A 22,857-nucleotide genomic window follows, 5' to 3' on the forward strand; every position below is an offset into this window, starting at 1 on the left:
TGTGTGCGCCAAATATGTGAATGTTGTCACAAAAATCACAAAAAAAACTGCAAGGCGTTTTCTTTTAAACGATCATAATGTCTTTACTGTAACAGCATGGTTAAGAATGACTATGATGCATTTCGGCATCAAGATTTCAAAAACATTTTGTTGTTTTTTGTTTTTTCTGAGTTTGTTTGTAAGGTCTAACATGACCATTAAATCACAATAAGAGTAATTTGAATAGTTTAAAAGAGGCTGTCTTGGAGTCTTTTTATGTTTACATGCATTCTTATCCAAAGTGCACCTCAAACAATCTCAGTTTGAGTATAGGAAGCGCTCCTGCTCTTACATTATTTTTATTCTACAATTTTTTAAAAGCACATGTTGTGTTATTCACTTAAACCAGTCTTGTTACATGAGACAGGAAATCCCTTAATCAGACTGATTAGAAAACACAGTGACCACCCTGCTATGTTAGATCACATCTGATCTAATCAGATCTTAAGTGGGATTTTAAACATGCAATAAAAAAGAGTAATCTGATATCTGGGACAGAGGTACAGAGGTAATTATTTTCAAATTCTTCAAGAAAACCTAAAATCATCAGCCAGAACATCTTGGGTCTTGGGTGCAGTTCGGTATTTGATAGCAAACATACATCAAAAGTGGTAAAGTAATGCTAAATCAGGCTGGAACTGAGGTTGTGGAATGGCCCTCCTGACTTGAACCTCATCGAGAACATGTGGAATGTGCTGAAGACACAAGTTTGTGCTAGTAAACTGACAAATTTAGTTCAACTTCACTGATTCTGTCAAGTAAAGTGGTTAAAACTTCAGCCAGAGGACTACTAGAAGGGTGTGGATGGCTATGAAAAACACATAATTTAGGTGAAAATGGCCAAGGGAAATTTTACCAATAGCATGATTGTATGAATATTGTGTAGATTCAGCCACATTTTCAGAAGACCTGTAATAAATTCAATACAGAGCCAAACTTCATGAATGTTTTCTGTGACAAAGTTGAATGTGTTCTTGTGGCTGTAAAACTGTTAATGTTGGAATTTGGGGATTGTAGGCATTCATTTTACTTTGATAAAAACAAAAAAAAACAGTAGTTTGAACAGTAATTAAGGTCAACTGTTTGTCAAATAGCTTACCTTGAGCTTGATAGCTGGACAAGAAATTTTCTGACAGTGCAGAGGTGTAACCAAGACTCAAAGAAATTTGCAAAAAAAAGATGACTCATGTTTGTGAGTGTTTGCCAATTTTTTTTTTCTTTTATAAAATCCATCAGTGTGTTTTAAAGTTGTTCATGTGTGTTCGCCAATTATTCCAGAGGCTCTTTGATTAATGACTGGATGTTCAACAATTATCCTGATAAAGATAAGTAAAAAATATCACAGGTTGAGTGCAAATAGGTGGTCAAGTGCATCTATCGTGGATTGCTATCTTGAGTATGCAGAAAGCTACAGCACCATAGACCAACAAAAAGCTGATATAAAGTCAAAAATGTAGTCTGTTTCCTGCTATTTAAAGTACATGTTATTTTAAACATTTACAGGCACAAAGTCATGTCAGTGTAACAAATATCATGGCACAGTTAATGAGCAAAACTAAAAACCGTAGAGTCAGGAGTTCTGAATAATCAATGACTTTTATCATCTGTTCCTCATACACAAATGTGCATGTTAATGTAGAGATACCCGTATATTTTCTGCTGCTGCTTTAAGGACATATTTCACACTTTGATCCCATGGTTATTGATCAGGATGATACTTCTGATGACCAATCCTGCCTGATCCACACACGCACACACACAGTGAGGCGCAGCATTGTGCCGCCCCCTCCTACATTAAATATCAGTTAATTTGTTTCATATTCACTAAAACAGAGTAGGTGATGGGACAGATGATTACAAAATGGCGGGGCAGATGGTTCAACAGTCGCTGAAATATGATGCAGATAAAACAGACCCATGACTAATGAGTGGGGTTCAATGAAAACTTTTCCCTTGTGGCTGGTGCTAATGTTGAGGCCTGTATATTAATGAGAAACCATCTTGCTAATCAGCAGTTCTGTTATCTGTTGTAGTATTTATATATATTTTTTCCGCATATTAAACACATTTCCTATTTCTGCTTATCCACAGCAACAAAATGTTCAAGCTCACTCTGACTGCAGGTAAGACACGCCAGTCACGTAAGTGTTCCCTTAAGGATTAAGTATCAAGCATATGCACATTACATTTGTTTCTTTTACCTTTGTGTTTGTCGCTAAGAAAAAGGTGAAGACAGCACAGTGTAGATGAGTGGAATTTGATTTCTTGTGCTTTGGACTTTACAGATGCACTGTAAAAAATTCAACCCAAAACACTTCATTTTAAGGTATATATTGTGTAATAACCATTACTGGCATGCATATTAGTAGCATAGTTGTTTTTTATTAGTCATTAAAATAGAACTACCACAAGAATAATCATTCTGCTTTAAAGGCACTAACTGCAAACAAAACTCATTGAGTCATGATTATGTTATGAGTCATAATTAACGTTTGTGTTGAAGTAAACATGTATATAATGCACTAATCCTACTCTCTGAAGTTACATAGGGGGGTTGGAGTGGCTGAGAAAGAGACACCATTCAATCTATGTTACTGTACCACCAAAATGATTGAATGAATCATTTTGAAGCTGTAGTTTTGAGGTTAAAAAACATCACATAATGTTGCTTTAATTAAGTGGACCTAATTAAATGAAAAGGTTATTTATAACTATTAATAAAGAGACAATTTATGAGGACTATAAACAAGTCAATTATGATGCTTATATGCATAGTAATAAGCAAGTTATTAAAATTGAAGTTATTGATTAATGTGTGTACACTATAGAATATAGAATTCTGAAATTTTATAACGTAAAATTAATTTCATTTACCTGCAATGTATTGGGGTGACTGCAGATATAAGTAAGAACAATAATTCATTAACTTTTAAGGATAAAACCTAACCAGTATGTAATGCTAGAACTCCAGTAGAAGTGAGTGAGAAAACCCGTGGTATTTTTAAATTTTGTATTTTGGATGAAATGACTTGTTACACTTTCTTTAATTTCTTTTTTTCTTCTTATCCCTTACACTGGCCAAATCTGTCTTTTTTGAAGGACTCTGCTTGATCATCTCCTGTCTGAGTAAGTTAATGTTATGTATTAAACATAATCGAAAATCCTTAATCAAAATTAAAAATCCTTCTAGAGGTTATATAATGTCCCCAAGTTGTGGAATAATCGATGTCTTCAAATTATAATGCCATGATGTTCCTCCATGTCTCAGCCTCCTCCACCAGGCTGGTGTGTTACTATGACAGCTCAGCTGAAAATAGAGCTGAGGACGGGAAGTTCCAGGTTTCAGATATCGATCCGAACCAGTGTACACATCTGATCTATGCCTTTTCTGACATTAACAACCAACATGAGCTGGTTCCCAACAGTGAAGCTGACATTCAACGCTATGAGTCCTTTAATGGACTCAAAACCAGGTCAGTGTTTTTAGCCTCTAGGTATGATAGAAATTATCTTGAATTTTGTGTTTTGTTAAATGCTGTTTTTTAAAATGTGTCTACCCACAGGAATCCGCTGCTGAAAACACTGTTAGCAGTTGGTGGTATAACCTTTGACACGAGAAAGTAAGTTTCTTAGAAGAACGTTTAAGCCGTATGTATTGCACAAGCAAAAAAGTGAGATGCTGATAGTTGATAACAAAACATTTTCATGAGCAGGCGCTAAGAAAATAAGTAACATTTTTTTATACGGACAGTATATAATAATGAAAATACATACTAACTTGGGGAGGACTAATTTGGCTCTGATCTGGAGATTATATCACCAATCTACAAAAAACATGAGGGCTAAAGCTAATTGAAAAAAAGTGTGAACTTAAGCTTAAACTGAAAATGGTGAAGTATATTGGTTAAACTTCACCTGGCTACTTACAGATGCATCTGCCAGAGCAAATGAATTGTGAAAGACATGAAATTTGTCTAGTTCCCAGGTTATCTGTTTTACTTGTGCTTATACCCTAAAAAAGAGGTTGATACTGTAACTGGTTATGTGGAATATTTTCAATATGATTCAAAATTATGAGTAAAAAACATTTACCCGAGGCTGGATATTTGTGCTTTGCACTGATCTATACATTTGTGTTATTCTACTTGAGAGCACTGTTCTGTCCAAATCTTTAACAGATTCAGTACAATGGCATCAACACAACAGGACAGAACAAAGTTCGTCCAGTCTGTCATCACTCTGCTGAGAGCAAATGGTTTTGATGGGATAAACCTTGACTGGAGGTACCCTGGTGGAGCTCAGAGCCAACCAGAGGACAAGCAGAGATTCACACTGCTGACAAAGGTCAGATCCTGAATTTCTATTGAGTGACAAACATGACGAGAAAATATAAGACTGTATCCTTGACTGAACCATGCTTCTGTGTTGTATAGGAGCTAAAAGACGCATTTGAGGCTGAGGCAACTAACCGTGAGAGATTAATTGTCACTGCGAGTGTGTCTGCTGAGAGAGCCATTATCAATGCCAGTTACGAAGTCACACAGATTGCAATGTAAAAATGAATTCATGTAATTCTCAAGTTTGTATCCATGGTTAACTGTTGTCATGTTATGGTGAACTTGATCTCCTCTGCATTTTATCAGGCACCTGGATTTTATAAATGTGCTGACATTTGACTTTCATGGTCCTTGGGAAAATGTCACAGGACACCACAGCCCCTTATATCGGGGATCCCAAGACACTGGAGACAATATCTACTCAAACACTGCAAGTACAGGGATTCACACTTCAGCTTCCTGGATACCTTTCCATTTAGAGAAGTTCCATCATTGCAATAGCTATTTCTTTTCAACATTTTAGGATTCTGCCATGCAGTACTGGCAGGACCAGGGAGCACCTTCACAAAAGCTAAACTTGGGGTTAGCAACATATGGACGTGCTTTTACCCTCTCCTCTGCATCCAGCAATGTTGGAGCATCGATCAGTGGTGCTGGTGACGATGGCTGCTACACCGGTGTAGAGGGATTCTGGGCCTCTTATGAGGTAAAAACTGCACGATTTAGTGTATTTATATAAAAAGCCTTAATGTATTCTAACCACTTGTACTATTTGTCTAACACCAAATTCTGTTAATTTTAGAAGAATTCACTAGATCGGAATATGTCATTTGACCCTTCATTTCAGACTTGTCTTTACCTTGAAGACATTACAATACAGATGATTCCTGATCAAAAAGTTCCATATGCCACAACAGAAAACCAATGGGTTGGATTTGACAACAAAGACAGCCTTGACGCTAAGGTAATCATGTGTATATCTCCAACTATTGCTCAGTATAGCCATAACAAATGACTGGTTGAGAACAGATCCAGTTTTTCTTTGCTAACAGGACTTGAGCTGCAGAGATTTTTTCTTTTTCATCCTCTCAGGTCAGTTACCTAAAAACTAACAACATTGGAGGAGCTTTGGTCTGGTCTATGGACCTGGATGACTTTAGTGGAAAGTTCTGTAAACAGGGCAACTTCTCCCTCATCAGTCACCTGCATGCTCTCCTGATTCCAGGTACCAAAACAAAAAAGTGTCTATGCTGTCAATTATTGTCAAAGAGTGATGAACAAATATCTAACTTTTTTTCAGGTTTTCCTGACCTTACCACTTCAACAACAGCCAAGCAGACAACCACAACAACTACCCCGGCCACAAACATGCCTACTACTACAACCACAGCTCACCCTACCACAACCAGTGCTCCCCCTAAGACAGTCACTTCAATCCCTGCTACAACTACCAAAACTGCTACTATAACAATCACAGCTTCCTCTACAGTGACCTCCATAATCCTGCCTACCACAACTACTACATTACCTCCTACCAAATCCTCTACAGTTCCTCCTACTACAACAACAACCCCCCATACTAAAACCACAACAAAAATATCTACTAAAACCACAACAACAGCTCCCCCTACTACAACTACAACAACCCAAATTACTAAAACAACATCAACTCCCCGTACCACAATGACAGCAAACGCACATACTACAACAACAGCTCCACCTACTACAACCACAACAACAGCTCCCCCTACTACAACCACAGCAACCCCACCTATAACAGCCACTACAATGACCCCTATTACAACCACAGTGCCCCCTACCACAAGCACAACTGCCTCTATCACAACAACAACAGCACCCCCTACTGCAACCACAAGTGTCCCACCTTCCACAACCACAGCAACTGCCCCTACCACAACCATACCTGCCCCTATCAGAACAACAGCCTCCCATACTACAACCACAACAGCTCCTCCTACTACAACCACAACTATGCCACCTTCCACTACGTCAAAAACGCCCACTACCACAACTTTCCCACATTCCACTATCACAACCCCCCCTACCACAACTACCCCTATCACAACCACAACAACTCCCAATGCTACAACAACTGCCCCACTTACAACAATCACAACATTGCCCCCTTCCACAACCACAACTGCCCTTGTCACAACAACAGCTGCTTCTACTACAACCACAACAACCCCACCTACTACAGCAACAACTGCCCCACCTACAACAACCACTACCATGTCTCTTACTACGACAACTACCCCATCCACAACAACCACTACAATGCAACTTACCACGAGCACAACTGCCCTTATCACAACAACATCTCCCACTACTACAACCACTACAATGTCTCCCACTACAACCACAACAACACCACCTACTACCACAACTCCCCCTAATACAACCACAACTGCCCCAACAACCTCTTCTATGCTCCCTACAACAAGCACAACTGCACCTATCACAACAATGACAGCTCCCCCTATTACAATCACGACAACTCCCCCTACTAGAACGACAACTGCCCTACTTAGAACAATCACAACAATGCCACCTTCAACAACCACAACTGCCCTTATCACAATAACTCCCTCTACTAAAACCGCAACTGCCCCACCGACATCAACCACTACAATGTCTCCTAATACAACCAGAACTACTCCATCCACAACAATGACTACAATGCCCCCTACCACAACCACAATAACTCCCCCTACTACAACTACAACTGCCACACCTTCCACAACCACAACTCCCCCTACCACAACCACAACTGCCCCTATCACAACAACGACAGCTCCCCCTACCATAACCACAACTGCCCCTATCACAACAACGACAGCTCCCCCTACCACAACCACAACTGCCCCTATCACAACAACGACAGCTCCCCCTACTACAACCACAACTGCCCCACCTACAACAACCATTACAATGCCCCCTACAACTGCCCTGATCACAACAGCTCCCCCTACTACGACCACAACAGCTCCCCCTCCTACAACCGCAACAAACACCACTGCTACAACCACAAGTGCCCCACCTACAACAACCACTATGATGCACCCTACTACAACCACAACTGCCCCACCTACAACAACCACTACAATACCCACAACCACTACAATGATGCCTACCACTACCACAGCTCCCCCTACAACAACAGAAGCTCCCCCTGCTACAACCACATCTGCCCCACCGACAACAACCACTACAATGCCCCCTACTACAACCACTACAATGTCTTCTACCACAACAACAGCTCCCCTACCTATTACAACCACTACAATACCCCCAACCACAACAATGCCGCCTACCACTACCACAGCTCCCCCTGCTACAACCACATCTGCCCCACCTACAATTACCACTACAGTGCCCCCTACGACAACTGCCCCTGTCACAACAACAGCTCCCCCTACTATGACCACTACCATGTCTCCAACCACAACATCTCCGCTTACTACAACCACAACAACCCAACCTACTACAGCCACAACTGCCCCACTTACAACAACCACTACAATACCCCCTACCACAGCCACTACAATGGCACCTACCACTACCACAACTCCCCCTACAACAACAGAAGCTCCCCCTGCTACAACCACATCTGCTCCACCTACTACAACCACTACAATGTCTTCTACCATAACAACAGCTCCCCTACCTACTACAACCACTACAATACCCCCAACCACAACAATGCCGCCTACCACTACCACAGCTCCCACTACAACAACAACAGCTCCCCCTGCTACAACCACATCTGCCCCACCTACAATTACCACTACAGTGCCCCCTACGACAACTGCCCCTGTCACAACAACAGCTCCCCCTACTATGACCACTACAATGTCTCAAACCACAACAACATCTCCGCTTACTACAACCACAACAACCCAATCTACTACAGCCACAACTGCCCCACCGACAACAACCACTACAATACCCCCAACCACACCCACTACAATGGCGCCTACCACTACCACAGCTCCCCCTACAACAACAGAAGCTCCCCCTGCTACAACCACATCTGCCCCACCTACAACAACCACTACAATGCTCCCTACTACAACCACTACAATGTCTTCTACCATAACAACAGCTCCCCTACCTACTACAACCACTACAATACCCCCAACCACAACAATGCCGCCTATCACTACCACAGCTCCCCCTACAACAACAGCTCCCCCTGCTACAACCACATCTGCCCCACCTACAATTACCACTACAGTGCCCCGTACGACAACTGTCCCTGTCACAACAACAGCTCCCCCTACTATGACCACTACAATGTCTCCAACCACAACAACATCACCGCTTACTACAACCACAACAACCCAACCTACTACAGCCACAACTGCCCCACCTACAACAACCACTACAATACCCCCAACCACAGCCACTACAATGACACCTACCACTACCACAGCTCCCCCTACAACAACAGAAGCTCCCCCTGCTACAACCACATCTGCCACACCTACAACAACCACTACAATACTCCCTACTACAACCACTACAATGTCTTCTACCACAACAACAGCTCCCCTACCTATTACAACCACTACAATACCCCCAACCACAACAATGCCGCCTACCACTACCACAGCTCCCCTACCTATTACAACCACTACAATACCCCCAACCACAACAATGCCGCCTACCACTACCACAGCTCCCCCTACAACAACCACTACAGTGCCCCCTACTACAACCACTACAATGTCTCCTACCACAACAACAGCTCCCCTCCCTACTGCAACCACTACAGTACCCCCAACCACAACAATGCCGCCTACCACTACCACAGCTCCCCCTACAACAACAGCTCCCCCTGCTACAACCACATCTTCCCCACCTACAACAACCACAACAATGCCCCCTACTAGAAGCACAACTGCCCCTATACTAACAGCTCTCCCTACTACAACCACAACAACTCCCACTACTACAACTACAACTGCCCCACCTTCCACAACCACAACTCCCCCTACCACAACCACCCCTATCACAACAACGACAACACCCCCTACTACAACCACAACTGCCCCACCTACAACAACCATTACAATGCCCCCTACAACAACTGCCCTTATCACAAAAGCTCCCCCTACTACGACCACAACAGCTCCCCCTCCTACAACCGCAACAAACACCACTGCTACAACCACAAGTGCCCCACCTACAACAACCACTATGATGCACCCTACTACAACCACAACTGCCCCACCTACAACAACCACTACAATACCCCCAACCACAACCACTACAGTGATGCCTACCACTACCACAGCTCCCCCTACAACAACAGCTCACACTGCTGCAACCACATCTGCCCCAACTACAACAACCACTACAGTGCCCCCTACTACAACCACTACAATGTCTCCTACCACAACAACAGCTCCGATTACTACTACCACAACAACTCAATCTACTACAGCCACAACTGCTCCACCTACAACAACCACTACAATACCCCCAACCACAACCACTACAATGCCGCCTACCACTACCACAGCTCCCCCGACAACAACACCTCCCCCTGCTACAACCACATCTGCCCCATGGACAACAACCACTACAGTGCCCCCTACTACAACCACTACAATGTCTTCTACCACAACAACAGCTCCCCTACCTATTACAACCACTACAATACCCCCAACCACAACAATGCCGCCTACCACTACCACAGCTCCCCGACCTATTACAACAACTACAATACCCCCAACCACAACAATGCCGCCTACCACTACAACAGCTCTCCCTGCTACAACCACATCTGCCCCACCTACAATTACCACTACAGTGCCCCCTACGACAACTGCCCCTGTCACAACAGCTCCCCCTACTATGACCACTACAATGTCTCAAACCACAACAACATCTCCGCTTACTACAACCACAACAACCCAACCTACTACAGCCACAACTGCCCCACCTACAACAACCACTACAATACCCCCAACCACAGCCACTACAATGACACCTACCACTACCACAGCTCCCCCTACAACAACAGAAGCTCCCCCTGCTACAACCACATCTGCCACACCTACAACAACCACTACAATACTCCCTACTACAACCACTACAATGTCTTCTACCACAACAACAGCTCCCCTACCTATTACAACCACTACAATACCCCCAACCACAACAATGCCGCCTACCACTACCACAGCTCCCCTACCTATTACAACCACTACAATACCCCCAACCACAACAATGCCGCCTACCACTACCACAGCTCCCCCTACAACAACAACAGCTCCCCCTGCTACAACCACATCTGCCCCACCTACAACAACCACTACAGTGCCCCCTACTACAACCACTACAATGTCTCCTACCACAACAACAGCTCCCCTACCTACTGTAACCACTACAATACCCCCAACCACAAACACTACAATGCCGCCTACCACTACCACAGCTCCACCTACAACAACAGCTCCTCCTGCTACAACCACAACCGCCCCACGTACAACAACCACTACAATGTCTCCTACAACAACAACAGATCCCCCACCTACTACAACCACTACAATACCCCCAACCACAACCACTACAATGCCGCCTACCACTACCACAGCCCCCCCTACAGCAACAACAGCTCCCACCGCAACAACCACATCTGACCCATCTACAACAACCACCACAATGCCCGCTACGACAACTGCCCCAACTATGACCACAACAGCTCCGCCTACTACAACCACAACAACCCCCCATGGTACAACCACAACTGGCCCACCTACAACAACCACTACAATGTCTTTTACCACAACAACAGCTCCCCCTACTACACCCACAACAACCCCCCCTGCTACAACCACAATAACCCCCCATGCTACAACCACAACTGCCCCACCTACAACAACCACTACAATGCCCCCTACTATAACCACAACTGCCCCACCTACAGCAACCACTACAATGCCCCCTACTATAACCACAACTGCCCCTATCAAAACAACAGCTCCCCCTACTACGACCACAACAGCTCCCCCTCCTACAACCGCAACAAACACCACTGCTACAACCACAAGTGCCCCACCTACAACAACCACTATGATGCACCCTACTACAACCATAACTGCCCCCCCTACAACAACAGCTCACACTGCTACAACTACATCTGCCCCAACTACAACAACCACTACAGTGCCCCCTACTACAACAACTATAATGTCTCCTACCACAACAACAGCTCCCCTACCTACTGCAACCACTACAATACCCCCAACCACAACAATGCCGCCTACCACTACCACAGCTCCCCCTACAACAACAACAGCTCCCCCTGCTACAACCACATCTGCCCCACCTACAACAACCACTACAATGCCCCCTGCTACAACCACAACCACCCCACGTACAACAACCACTACAATGTCTCCTAACACTACCACAGCTCCCCCTACAACAACAGCTCCCCCTGCTACAACCACATCTGCCCCACCTACAATCACCACTACAGTGCCCCCTACTACAACCACTACAATGTCTCCTACCACAACAACAGCTCCCCTACCTACTGTAACCACTACAATACCCCCAACCACAAACACTACAATGCCGCCTACCACTACCACAGCTCCACCTACAACAACAGCTCCTCCTGCTACAACCACAACCGCCCCACGTACAACAACCACTACAATGTCTCCTACAACAACAACAGATCCCCCACCTACTACAACCACTACAATACCCCCAACCACAACCACTACAATGCCGCCTACCACTACCACAGCCCCCCCTACAGCAACAACAGCTCCCACCGCAACAACCACATCTGACCCATCTACAACAACCAACACAATGCCCCCTACGACAACTGCCCCAACTATGACCACAACAGCTCCGCCTACTACAACCACAACAACCCCCCATGGTACAACCACAACTGGCCCACCTACAACAACCACTACAATGTCTTTTACCACAACAACAGCTCCCCCTACTACACCCACAACAACCCCCCCTGCTACAACCACAATAACCCCCCATGCTACAACCACAACTGCCCCACCTACAACAACCACTACAATGCCCCCTACTATAACCACAACTGCCCCTATCACAACAACGATAGCTCCCCCTACTACAACCACAACTGCCCCACCTACAGCAACCACTACAATGCCCCCTACTATAACCACAACTGCCCCTATCAAAACAACAGCTCCCCCTACTACGACCACAACAGCTCCCCCTCCTACAACCGCAACAAACACCACTGCTACAACCACAAGTGCCCCACCTACAACAACCACTATGATGCACCCTACTACAACCATAACTGCCCCCCCTACAACAACAGCTCACACTGCTACAACTACATCTGCCCCAACTACAACAACCACTACAGTGCCCCCTACTACAACAACTATAATGTCTCCTACCACAACAACAGCTCCCCTACCTACTGCAACCACTACAATACCCCCAACCACAACAATGCCGCCTACCACTACCACAGCTCCCCCTACAACAACAACAGCTCCCCCTGCTACAACCACATCTGCCCCACCTACAACAACCACTACAATGCCCCCTGCTACAACCACAACCACCCCACGTACAACAACCACTACAATGTCTCCTAACACTACCACAGCTCCCCCTACAACAACAGCTCCCCCTGCTACAACCACATCTGCCCCACCTACAATCACCACTACAGTGCCCCCTACGACAACTGCCCCTGTCACAACAACAGCTCCCCCTATTATGACCACTACAATGTCTCCAACCACAACAACAGCTCCGCTTACTACAACCACAACAACCCAACCTACTACAGACCCACCTACAACAACCAGTACAATGCCCCCTACTATAACCACAACTGCCCCATTTACAACAACCACTACAATGTCTCCTACTACAACAACAGCTTCCCCTACTACAACCACAACAACCCCCCCTGCTACAACCACAACTGCCCCACCTACAACAACCACTACAATGCCCCCTACTATAACTACAACTGCCCCATCTACAACAACCACTACAATGTCTCCTACTACAACAACAGCTTCCCCTACTACAACCACAACAACCCCCCCTGCTACAACCACAACTGCCCCACCTACAACAACCACTACAATGCCCCCTACTATAACCACAACCACCCCACGTACAACAACCACTACAATGTCTCCTAACACTACCACAGCTCCCCCTACAACAACAGCTCCCCCTGCTACAACCACATCTGCCCCCCCACCTACAATCACCACTACAGTGCCCCCTACGACAACTGCCCCTGTCACAACAACAGCTCCCCCTATTATGACCACTACAATGTCTCCAACCACAACAACAGCTCCGCTTACTACAACCACAACAACCCAACCTACTACAGGCCCACCTACAACAACCAGTACAATGCCCCCTACTATAACCACAACTGCCCCATCTACAACAACCACTACAATGTCTCCTACTACAACAACAGCTTCCCCTACTACAACCACAACAACCCCCCCTGCTACAACCACAACTGCCCCACCTACAACAACCACTACAATGCCCCCTACTATAACCACAACCACCCCACGTACAACAACCACTACAATGTCTCCTAACACTACCACAGCTCCCCCTACAACAACAGCTCCCCCTGCTACAACCACATCTGCCCCCCCACCTACAATCACCACTACAGTGCCCCCTACGACAACTGCCCCTGTCACAACAACAGCTCCCCCTATTATGACCACTACAATGTCTCCAACCACAACAACAGCTCCGCTTACTACAACCACAACAACCCAACCTACTACAGGCCCACCTACAACAACCAGTACAATGCCCCCTACTATAACCACAACTGCCCCATCTACAACAACCACTACAATGTCTCCTACTACAACAACAGCTTCCCCTACTACAACCACAACAACCCCCCCTGCTACAACCACAACTGCCCCACCTACAACAACCACTACAATGCCCCCTACTATAACCACAACTGCCCCATCTACAACAACCACTACAATGTCTCCTACCACAACAACAGCTTCCCCTACTACACCCACAACAACCCCCTCTGCTACAACCACAATAACCTCCCATGCTACAACCAAACCTGCCCCACCTACAACAACCACTACAATGCCCCCTACTATAACCACAACTGCCCCATCTACAACAACCACTACAATGTCTCCTACTACAACAACAGCTTCCCCTACTACAACCACAACAACCACCAATGCTACAAACACAACAGCCCCCCCTGCAACAACCACAACTGCCCCACCTACAACAACCACTACAATGCCCCCTACTATAACCACAACTGCCCCATCTACAACAACCACTACAATGTCTTCTACCACGACAACAGCTCCCCCTACTACACCCACAACAACCCCCTCTGCTACAACCACAATAACCTCCCATGCTACAACCACAACTGCCCCACCTACAACAACCACTACAATGCCCCCTACTATAACCACAACTGCCCCATCTACAACGACCACTACAGTGTCTCCTACCACAACAACAGCTTCCCCTACTACAACCACAACAACCTCACTTTCTACAATCACAACAGCCCCCCCTACAACAACCACTGCAATGTTCCTAACCACAACTACTACAGTGCCCCCTACCGCTACCACAGCTCCAATCCCCTGTGATGGCAAGAGTCATGCCAATTTCCCTGTGCCTAACAACCCAAATTCTTATTACAAATGTGCAGGTCAGAAATCCTTCATTTTACAATGCGACCCAGGTTTGATCTTCAAAGTAGGTTGTGACTGCTGTGAACAGCCATGAAGAATTGCACATGAAATTATTCAACTGTCATTAGCGACTGGGTGGCAAATAACGATTATTCACTGTTGACTGACATTTAAAAAATTCTACAGCAGTATAGACTTAAATCTAATAATAAAAATAATTTGCAGAGAAATCTGCAATATCATACATAAACTCTCTGTCCCAAAAGAAATGACAGAAAAAAGAAAATTATCAAATCTCTTTCTTTTATTCTTATTTTTCTTTTTTTTTTTTGGTGATACATTTTGTATAGATTTTTAAACACAAATATGCAGGTGGAGGTTACAGAACCTTTATTTTATCAAATCTCTAAGTTCTCTGTCACAAAAAAGCTGTGCTATGCATTCAGGTCATTACACGCAATCTTTTAGCATTTAATTACTCTCATCAATTGCAAGTGTGTATACATATTAAGAGTGATAACATCTTAACATCACATGCCTGTCAATATACAATATTTATTCATTTATCAATATATAACACCTACAACATGTGCTGTGCACTTACAATTGTTATCCCAGTGGTGTTAATTTGACATCTAGCTATATCATTTTTAGATGGGTATGTTCTGCTGTTGTTTTTTTTCTGCCATCAGTCAATCTGACAAGCCATACTTGATTACATGGTGGTTTTAGTTACATGCCATTGCTGGCAGTGCTGACTCTATTGTATGGGTGTGCTGGTTTCTTTACATTTAGGTGAGTGACAGAGTGATTAGATTCGTCTTATATAATGACACAAATGTTGTGTATTGCACATATTTACATACTGTATGTCTAAATGTAAATGCATACTAATAAATATTATGTATTATATATGTATCATATTATAAACCCTTTTTATAACATGTGTGCCTACTAACAGGACTGCATTGTCGATATATTGTGTTACAGTGTTGTTTAGCTAGTCAAGATCGCAAGAAGCTGTTCCCATTAGTATCGTATCTCTGAAGGTTTCGTGAGGTATAAGTGAGCTGTCAACAATTAAATGTTCCAAATATGTATTAACAGCCTATCATGTATAGCCAACTGGTTATAAATACTTTATTTTTAATCGATAAACAGAGTATAATTGGCAATAGGACCTACCTTATTAAAAGGCACTCTGCCATTTGGAGGTAGCAGCAATCAGTTAAACACAAGTGGCATGGCATTTATAAGTAGCACATGCTTCTTAAGTTGTATAATCTATTTCCACATGGTCTTTGCCAAAGTGTATTAACAATAGTCAGCAATTACATACATGATCAACACAACAAAAGCCTATCGAATGTCACTTTTGATCTTGCAGCCTGTCTGCATGACAGAAGAAAAGACATTTTTGAACTTGTAAAGTGATAATCCACATCGACTGCAAACATAGCACTCTGTCAGTCTTTAAAGGGGTAAAAAATACTGACAGAACCAGTGTTGTGCCTGAATGCATTCAGTGAATGGTCATTCATCAACTCATTCATATTTTGAACGTGAACTAAACATATGTATTTCTGCCTGATGAACATTATTGTGAACGTGTTCATTCTGATGTTTGTGAACACCGCTCTCTCACAGTTTAACACACACCTTAAACAGGCCTTTATATGTTGCAGAAAAACACCCAATCTGGCAACACCAGCCACCACAGAAGACACAATGCTACATGCATCATCAATGCTAAGCATGGAGACAAAAACAAATGAAGGCAGCAGCACTACCTAAGACACTGCCCCCACCATAAATGCGGCATCTTCGTATGATTACTTAAAACAATTTTATGAAAAGTGATGTCAGTGATGATCCAGGTGGGAAATCTGACCTTTTTGTGTAAACTTTGCCCACTGGGTTTCAAGAAGAAACTCTGTACATCAACAACATCAACAGCAAACCTGAAACGGCACATTGAACTAAAGCACCCGACCAGCTTTTCAAGGTATGTGCAAGTGAAAACAGATCGTCTACCACCCAAATCGCATCAACGGCGTAAAGTAGCAGTTCCATTGTCTTCATCTCCCAGTCGCATCTGGGCAACATGGTTTTGCAGTATATTGTCAGAAAGCTGCAGTTTCAGTGTTTAATCTTTTAATATAATGGTATGATCAAAAGTAGTCAAAAACAGCCAATTATATCCCTGACGTCTCACCTTCAAACACAATCTCATTTGGCCATCCATGAAAAAGTTCCCACTTTAACCTCCCGCTTTTCTATAGGAATACATGCTTCTTATGGGCAATGCACTAGTAAAAACCTGCCTTTTCGGCGTGTCAGTCGCACCGGAGCTGTACCAGAGAAAACAACATGATCTGCTGGCCGGGTTAGCAGGGATTGAGCCCATAGCTGATGACATCCTCGTAGTTGGCTGTGGGGACACGGAGAAGGAAGCTGTATGTGACCACGATGCACACCTCATTGCTGTTATGGATAGATGCAGGGAAGTGAAGCTGAGGCTGAGCCTGAAGAAGCTGCAGTTTTGTGTGAGGGAGGTCCACTTCCATGGCCACATACTGTCGATGGAGGGCCTCAAAGCTGACCCTGAGAAGGTCAGGGTGGTCAAGGACGTGCCAAACCCCGCAGATGCAAAAGGCATTCAGAGATGTGTGGACCGCTGAGGAGCCTGCTGGGCAAAGAGGTGCTGTGGCACTGTGTAACCTAGCGGTGAATGGGCAGGTTATGGTCCGCTTCAATGGCGGTAGCTCCAGCTAGCTCAATGACATGGCAGGCAACGTGGGATTTCCGCACATACTTTTATTCCACTGTAACTTACAGACCATACCAAGCCATGTCTCTACGGCTGTAGTTATCACATGCATACATGCCTTGACAAACACAGGCCGAGGATCCTAAACCAACACATCATAATATAATGTAAAATAAAAGGGGTCTTCACTCCACTGGTGGCATTGCATATGGTGGAGTGGAAGTACAGCTGCTCTTCTTCTAGGTACAGGTTACAATTCACTAAACAAAAGGAGGCGCCACATAGTGGTGATACATTCAATAAATCCGACTGTTTCATATTTCCCCCTGGTGAACAAAAGACTGTCCTCAGCCACAGCATGACAAGTATCCAAGCGTCACTTTGCATTTTGTAATTCATTACTCCATATAAAGTTAGTCGCAACACTCAGGGCAAGCCATACACAGCACAAGACATTACCAAGCTACACTTAGCATTTTGTGATACATCACTTAATGGAAAGTCAGCGATAACACACAAGGTCATCACGGGGGTTACAGACAAGCTGAGAGTGAAGCATCAGGCAATGAAGCTGACTTATGACAGATCTGCAAGGGATCTACTGGAGCTGAACATTGGCCATCCCATCAGAATGAAACCACTCCCGGGTGACAGGATGGCGGAGAGGCGTATGTTTGCAGCAGGTGGAACTGCAGTCCTATCTCGTCAACGTGGAGGGAACAGTGTATCGTCACAACACGTTCGATATCCGTCCAGCAGAGGTTGCCCCTCCACAGCTGTCAGCCCACACAGAATGGTCTCCTGAGCAGCCTGTGGACTTGGGTGCAACTGAAGGGGGCCATGCGAGTGGGGGCAACGTGTTGGAAGTCGTCAGCCACCCTGCAACGTCTCAAAGATTGTCAGCCACAAGGTCATCACCATCTCCCCCACGGGCTGTGACACGGACCGGAAGCATAGCAGTCCTCCAGACAGACTTGACCTCTAGGTTATACACTAGAATTTTTAAAAAAGTGGACTTGTTAGAATGTTAAAAGTCAGTTAAAATGCATATAGTTGTCCATCCCCTTTATAAGTAATAGGGTAGTTGTAAGCCTTTGTTTAATTGTGTCACAGGTTGTGTTTGTTAAAGTTTACATTAGTGTTAAAGTGCAGTTAAAGCACACGGTTTCCCATATCATTCATATATATATATATATATATATATATATATATATATATATATATATATATATATATATATATATATACATATATATATATATATATATATATATATGCACTCTGGTTATATGCAGTGGCGGTTTTTTCGTATATATGTGTGTGTGTGTGTTTTATCAAGGTGTGTCTGCTGCTGCTGCTGAAAGTCTCACACAGAGTCTGTGAGGAAGGGTAGCCGGGAGGGGACAGGCTCACCTACTGGGGCAGGGGGATTCATCTAATAGTGCACAACAAATGCAGTTTGTAGGATAAAGTCAATCACATCATGAATTCCTTCCACATGAAGGAAATTTCAGTCTAAAGAATATTGTGAATAAAAGCACATAGTTTCACATATGTTTTGGGGGTTCGATTAAATTATGAAATATATTACAAAACGAGGTGAATTGGTTTAGTCTTAACTCTTGGTTAACTCTTGGTTGACGATGTTGGGAGGGGTCACGTGTTGATTGTCAAATAAACACATGGATAAGAAGAGGACACAGCCATCAGGTGCCTAGTTCTGGAAAAAGAGAGAAGAAGAAGAGGAGAAAAGAGCGAAAGATAAAGGCATGGAGCCATGTCATCTACTCTTCATAAGTGTGACCATGCATGTAATGAGATGAAATAACGTTAATTAGTATAAGTTAGGCTAACTCGTATGTTTGTTAGCCTCTTGCTACACTGCTGGCTAAAATAGTAGATGACAACAGCATCCGTTTTCAGTCCAGCTGACCAGCAAACATTATATCTAATTCATTTCACCCTAGTAATGTAACACAACATGACTAGCTCACATATTGTTTGTTAAACATCACGCTAGGTCCTGTGCTGCTCAGTAAAGTGAATTATCAGTTCTGTAATCTTCTGTAAGACGTATATTTCACAGATATCGTGATGTAGCTTTCTGAGTCAATTGGAGTGTCATGTATATAATTAGCCATCAACCAAGGAGGTTGTGTTTTGTTTTTTATTCATTTGTTTCCTATTCTAAAAGTTGGATACATTATGCTTAATAACAGATTTAATTGTGCTATTCCTGCATTGATCATTCATGTTGTATTTTAATGCAAATGCAGGGGACTTTTTAAATATTTTGGAGCACCCTCTGCCACTAGCTAGGATGAGGGGCCATCTACCTCCTCAGCCACACATAGTCTCCACAAACTGTCTGATCCTAAGGATGAAGACCCATTTACCTCTACTTCTCCCCAGCAAGACTCTTTTGAGTTTGTGTGCACATATGTCTGTGAGTGTGTGTGTGTGTGTGTGTGCATCCCTGCAAAGCATTTTGCAGACAGTTTTATGTTATTATCACTGGGTGTGTGTGATGTTCTGCACTATAAACACTGTGAATAATGTGTGTACACTAATTCCTTTGTGCTCTCCATTAGAAACGCTTGGAGCAGCATCGTCTCTTGAGGATGAGCCTCTGACCACTGACCTGCTAACTGGCCTTCAGTTCTGACTGTGAGAATTCAGACACAGCTGGTTTCCACGGGACCAAGTCAGGTACCATCTGACTCTGTATTCCCTAGAAACGACAGTGATGGAAGAAGTTGCCAACATCATTATTTGAGGAAGTCATTGGTTAGTGGGGAAAATATATCTAGAAGTTGGTTGGTATTCATTTTGTGTTTCTTGTACAAAGTGTAGTAAAATTATTATACTCTTTTGATTGTTGGTACCTATTTGTATTTATGATTGTATATATGTTTTATTGTAGCCGTTACTGTGTATGTTGGGCCAAATTTCCAACAACTTTATTAAATAAGTTATTTTGAGTTTTTTTTTTTTTCTGTCCATTTTTCGGAAGGGGGGCTACTAGAGGTGAGATTTGTCCAGGGCATCATGAAAGCTAGGGCCACTGAGACGCTGTCTTGTCACCTCTCTGCTGTGTCAGCAACTGAGCACTGTGGGCCGAACCAATGCATGTATCTCTCCCCGGGCCAGGAGAGTTATCATACTGTAACATACCAGATAATAGCTTGGGGTGTTATTTGTTTCAATCACTTAACAGACCAGGCGTTTATTTGGGACAGGTGTTTAATTCCTTCCTCTCAAAAAATCCGGGATGAAAATGTCACAAACTTTGCCAGCCTCTAGTGAACGCTCTGGCATCCTTCTGCAAGTGAAGTTGTTTCGGCGAAGGAAAAGATTTAGTCAACCAGCACTTGCGGCAAACTCCTCATCTCTGCTGTCACTTATGGTGGTGTACATTTGTTTCACCATCGCCCTGATCATTTTGTGGGACACTCTCTTGTGGTGTGCCCGTTTGCTGATCACCCATCCCCGCATGTTTATCTCAAGCTCCTCGCTAACCTTCTTCTTACCTCCACCAGGCAGCCTGGCCCTGTCGCTGTCTTCCTCAAACAGATGCTGAAGCTCAGTTTTCTTTTTTCGCCAATCTCTCATGTTCTTGACTGTGTCGACAGAGAAACCTCTATATAATTAAGTAAATGCATAAATAAATAAATAAAATGGCTGTCCATTGGCCCATTATTGATCGGCCCACCGGGAAAAATCCCGGTACTCCCGATGGCCAGTCCACCCCTGCAATAGCAGTTCTCTCAAGAGGCTGTGCATGTGTCTAAGTGTGTGTGTGTGTGTGGGGGGGGGGGGGCGCGCGTGCGCAAGCATGTCCATGCAGTGCGCAAGAGTGTGCACTTCTGTTTAGGGACACAAAAAAACATTTGCACCGGGGCCTATCACCATGATGTTACGCTACTGTCATGTCATGTCATTATACGTAACCACTTATCCCTTTCCATGGGGTCGTAGGGTGTTGCTGCTGGAGCCAATCCCACCCCTCAGGGCGAGGGCAGGGTACTCCCTGGACAAGTCGCCAGCTCATCTCAGGGCCCTTGTCAGGGCCCTATCAGGGTCCTCACTGATGAGGGGTAAAAGCTCAGCCCTGAACCAGCCGCCCCCATGCTACTGATGAAATGTATTTCATTCAATGTGAATAATGTTGCTATAAGAAAATGCATCATCTCATATGTCTAGAGATATGCATGTTTGTTAAATGTGGCCAGCAAATTCCCCTCAGCTGTGATATAATCATGCACCTAAGCACAGTTTTCATCATAATAATTAATAGCTGTTTTAATTGTATTGTACTTTCTATTTTGTACCAGATAGACAAAGTTCAAATTTCTTTAATGGTGACATTACAAGGAAAACGGAACGTGAGACAAAATTGAGGCTACTCATCTACTCTTAATAAACCAACTGGACCATTAAACAGAAATGCGCTGGACCATTAAACAGAAATGCGCCACTGTGTGACCGTTTTGAAGTAAAGCAATTACAAAATATCAAAATTTGAAATGGTTGTTGTTGTTATTTTGACAAAGCTGTCACATTACATTGTCTCTAAATATTGAGGAAGAAAATACACATTTTGAAGTGACGTCTGGAAAGAGCCCCACCAGATATAAATGGTGATTTCTGTCTGTCTCCTGCACCCTATGGATATGTTGTGACTTTGGATTCATGTTCTTTGTGTTATGTTCTTGTGTCTGGTTTTTGGTTTCTTGTACTTGATTTATGTCTTTGTATCATTTTGTTTTTCCATGCCCTCATGTGTCCTTTAAGTTTCCCTGTGTATTTCCCTTGAATTTCCATGCCCTCTTGTGTCTCTTATCCTTTAAGTGTCTCCTATGTTCTCCCCTCTGGCTCCCTCTGTCTGTATTGTTCCCTTTCCCCCTTTGTTACCTCACCTGGCTTCCTCCTTCCTCTCTCCTCACCTGTTCCTCGTTGGTATTCAGTGTCTGTG

At 43.9% G+C, this 22,857-nt stretch overlaps 2 protein-coding genes across 2 annotated transcripts; both read left to right on the forward strand.

The window, feature by feature from the left end:
- Positions 1 to 2,137: 2,137 nt before the first annotated feature.
- Positions 2,138 to 6,793, forward strand: LOC119008050 (chitinase-3-like protein 2). Its single transcript, XM_037078081.1, has 12 exons — positions 2,138 to 2,162; positions 3,139 to 3,165; positions 3,308 to 3,512; positions 3,603 to 3,659; positions 4,218 to 4,383; positions 4,473 to 4,591; positions 4,683 to 4,806; positions 4,900 to 5,082; positions 5,224 to 5,340; positions 5,469 to 5,601; positions 5,677 to 6,242; positions 6,314 to 6,793. The coding sequence occupies exons 1-12, from the start codon at positions 2,138 to 2,140 to the stop codon at positions 6,791 to 6,793; spliced, it is 2,202 nt and encodes a 733-aa protein (XP_036933976.1).
- A 5,467-nt stretch (positions 6,794 to 12,260) lies between these two features.
- LOC119008052 (probable serine/threonine-protein kinase clkA) lies at positions 12,261 to 15,067 on the forward strand. The gene is made up of 5 exons (XM_037078083.1): positions 12,261 to 12,277; positions 12,367 to 12,993; positions 13,033 to 13,554; positions 13,594 to 13,977; positions 14,017 to 15,067. The coding sequence occupies exons 1-5, from the start codon at positions 12,261 to 12,263 to the stop codon at positions 15,065 to 15,067; spliced, it is 2,601 nt and encodes an 866-aa protein (XP_036933978.1).
- The last annotated feature ends 7,790 nt before the right edge of the window (positions 15,068 to 22,857 follow it).

Source organism: Acanthopagrus latus, chromosome 18, assembly GCF_904848185.1.
Source record: "Acanthopagrus latus isolate v.2019 chromosome 18, fAcaLat1.1, whole genome shotgun sequence".
Taxonomy (NCBI): domain Eukaryota; kingdom Metazoa; phylum Chordata; class Actinopteri; order Spariformes; family Sparidae; genus Acanthopagrus; species Acanthopagrus latus.

Excerpts from the sequence above, each read along its gene's own strand:
- LOC119008052 (XM_037078083.1), top strand. Across the intron at positions 12,994-13,032 it reads TACAACCACAACCACCCCAC|CTCCCCCTACAACAACAGCT; the intron begins GTACAACAACCA and ends ACACTACCACAG. Across the intron at positions 13,978-14,016 it reads TATAACCACAACCACCCCAC|CTCCCCCTACAACAACAGCT; the intron begins GTACAACAACCA and ends ACACTACCACAG.
- LOC119008050 (XM_037078081.1), top strand. The coding sequence starts at position 2,138 with ATGTTCAAGCTCACTCTGACTGCAG. Across the intron at positions 2,163-3,138 it reads CAAGCTCACTCTGACTGCAG|GACTCTGCTTGATCATCTCC; the intron begins GTAAGACACGCC and ends TCTTTTTTGAAG. Across the intron at positions 4,592-4,682 it reads GAAGTCACACAGATTGCAAT|GCACCTGGATTTTATAAATG; the intron begins GTAAAAATGAAT and ends GCATTTTATCAG.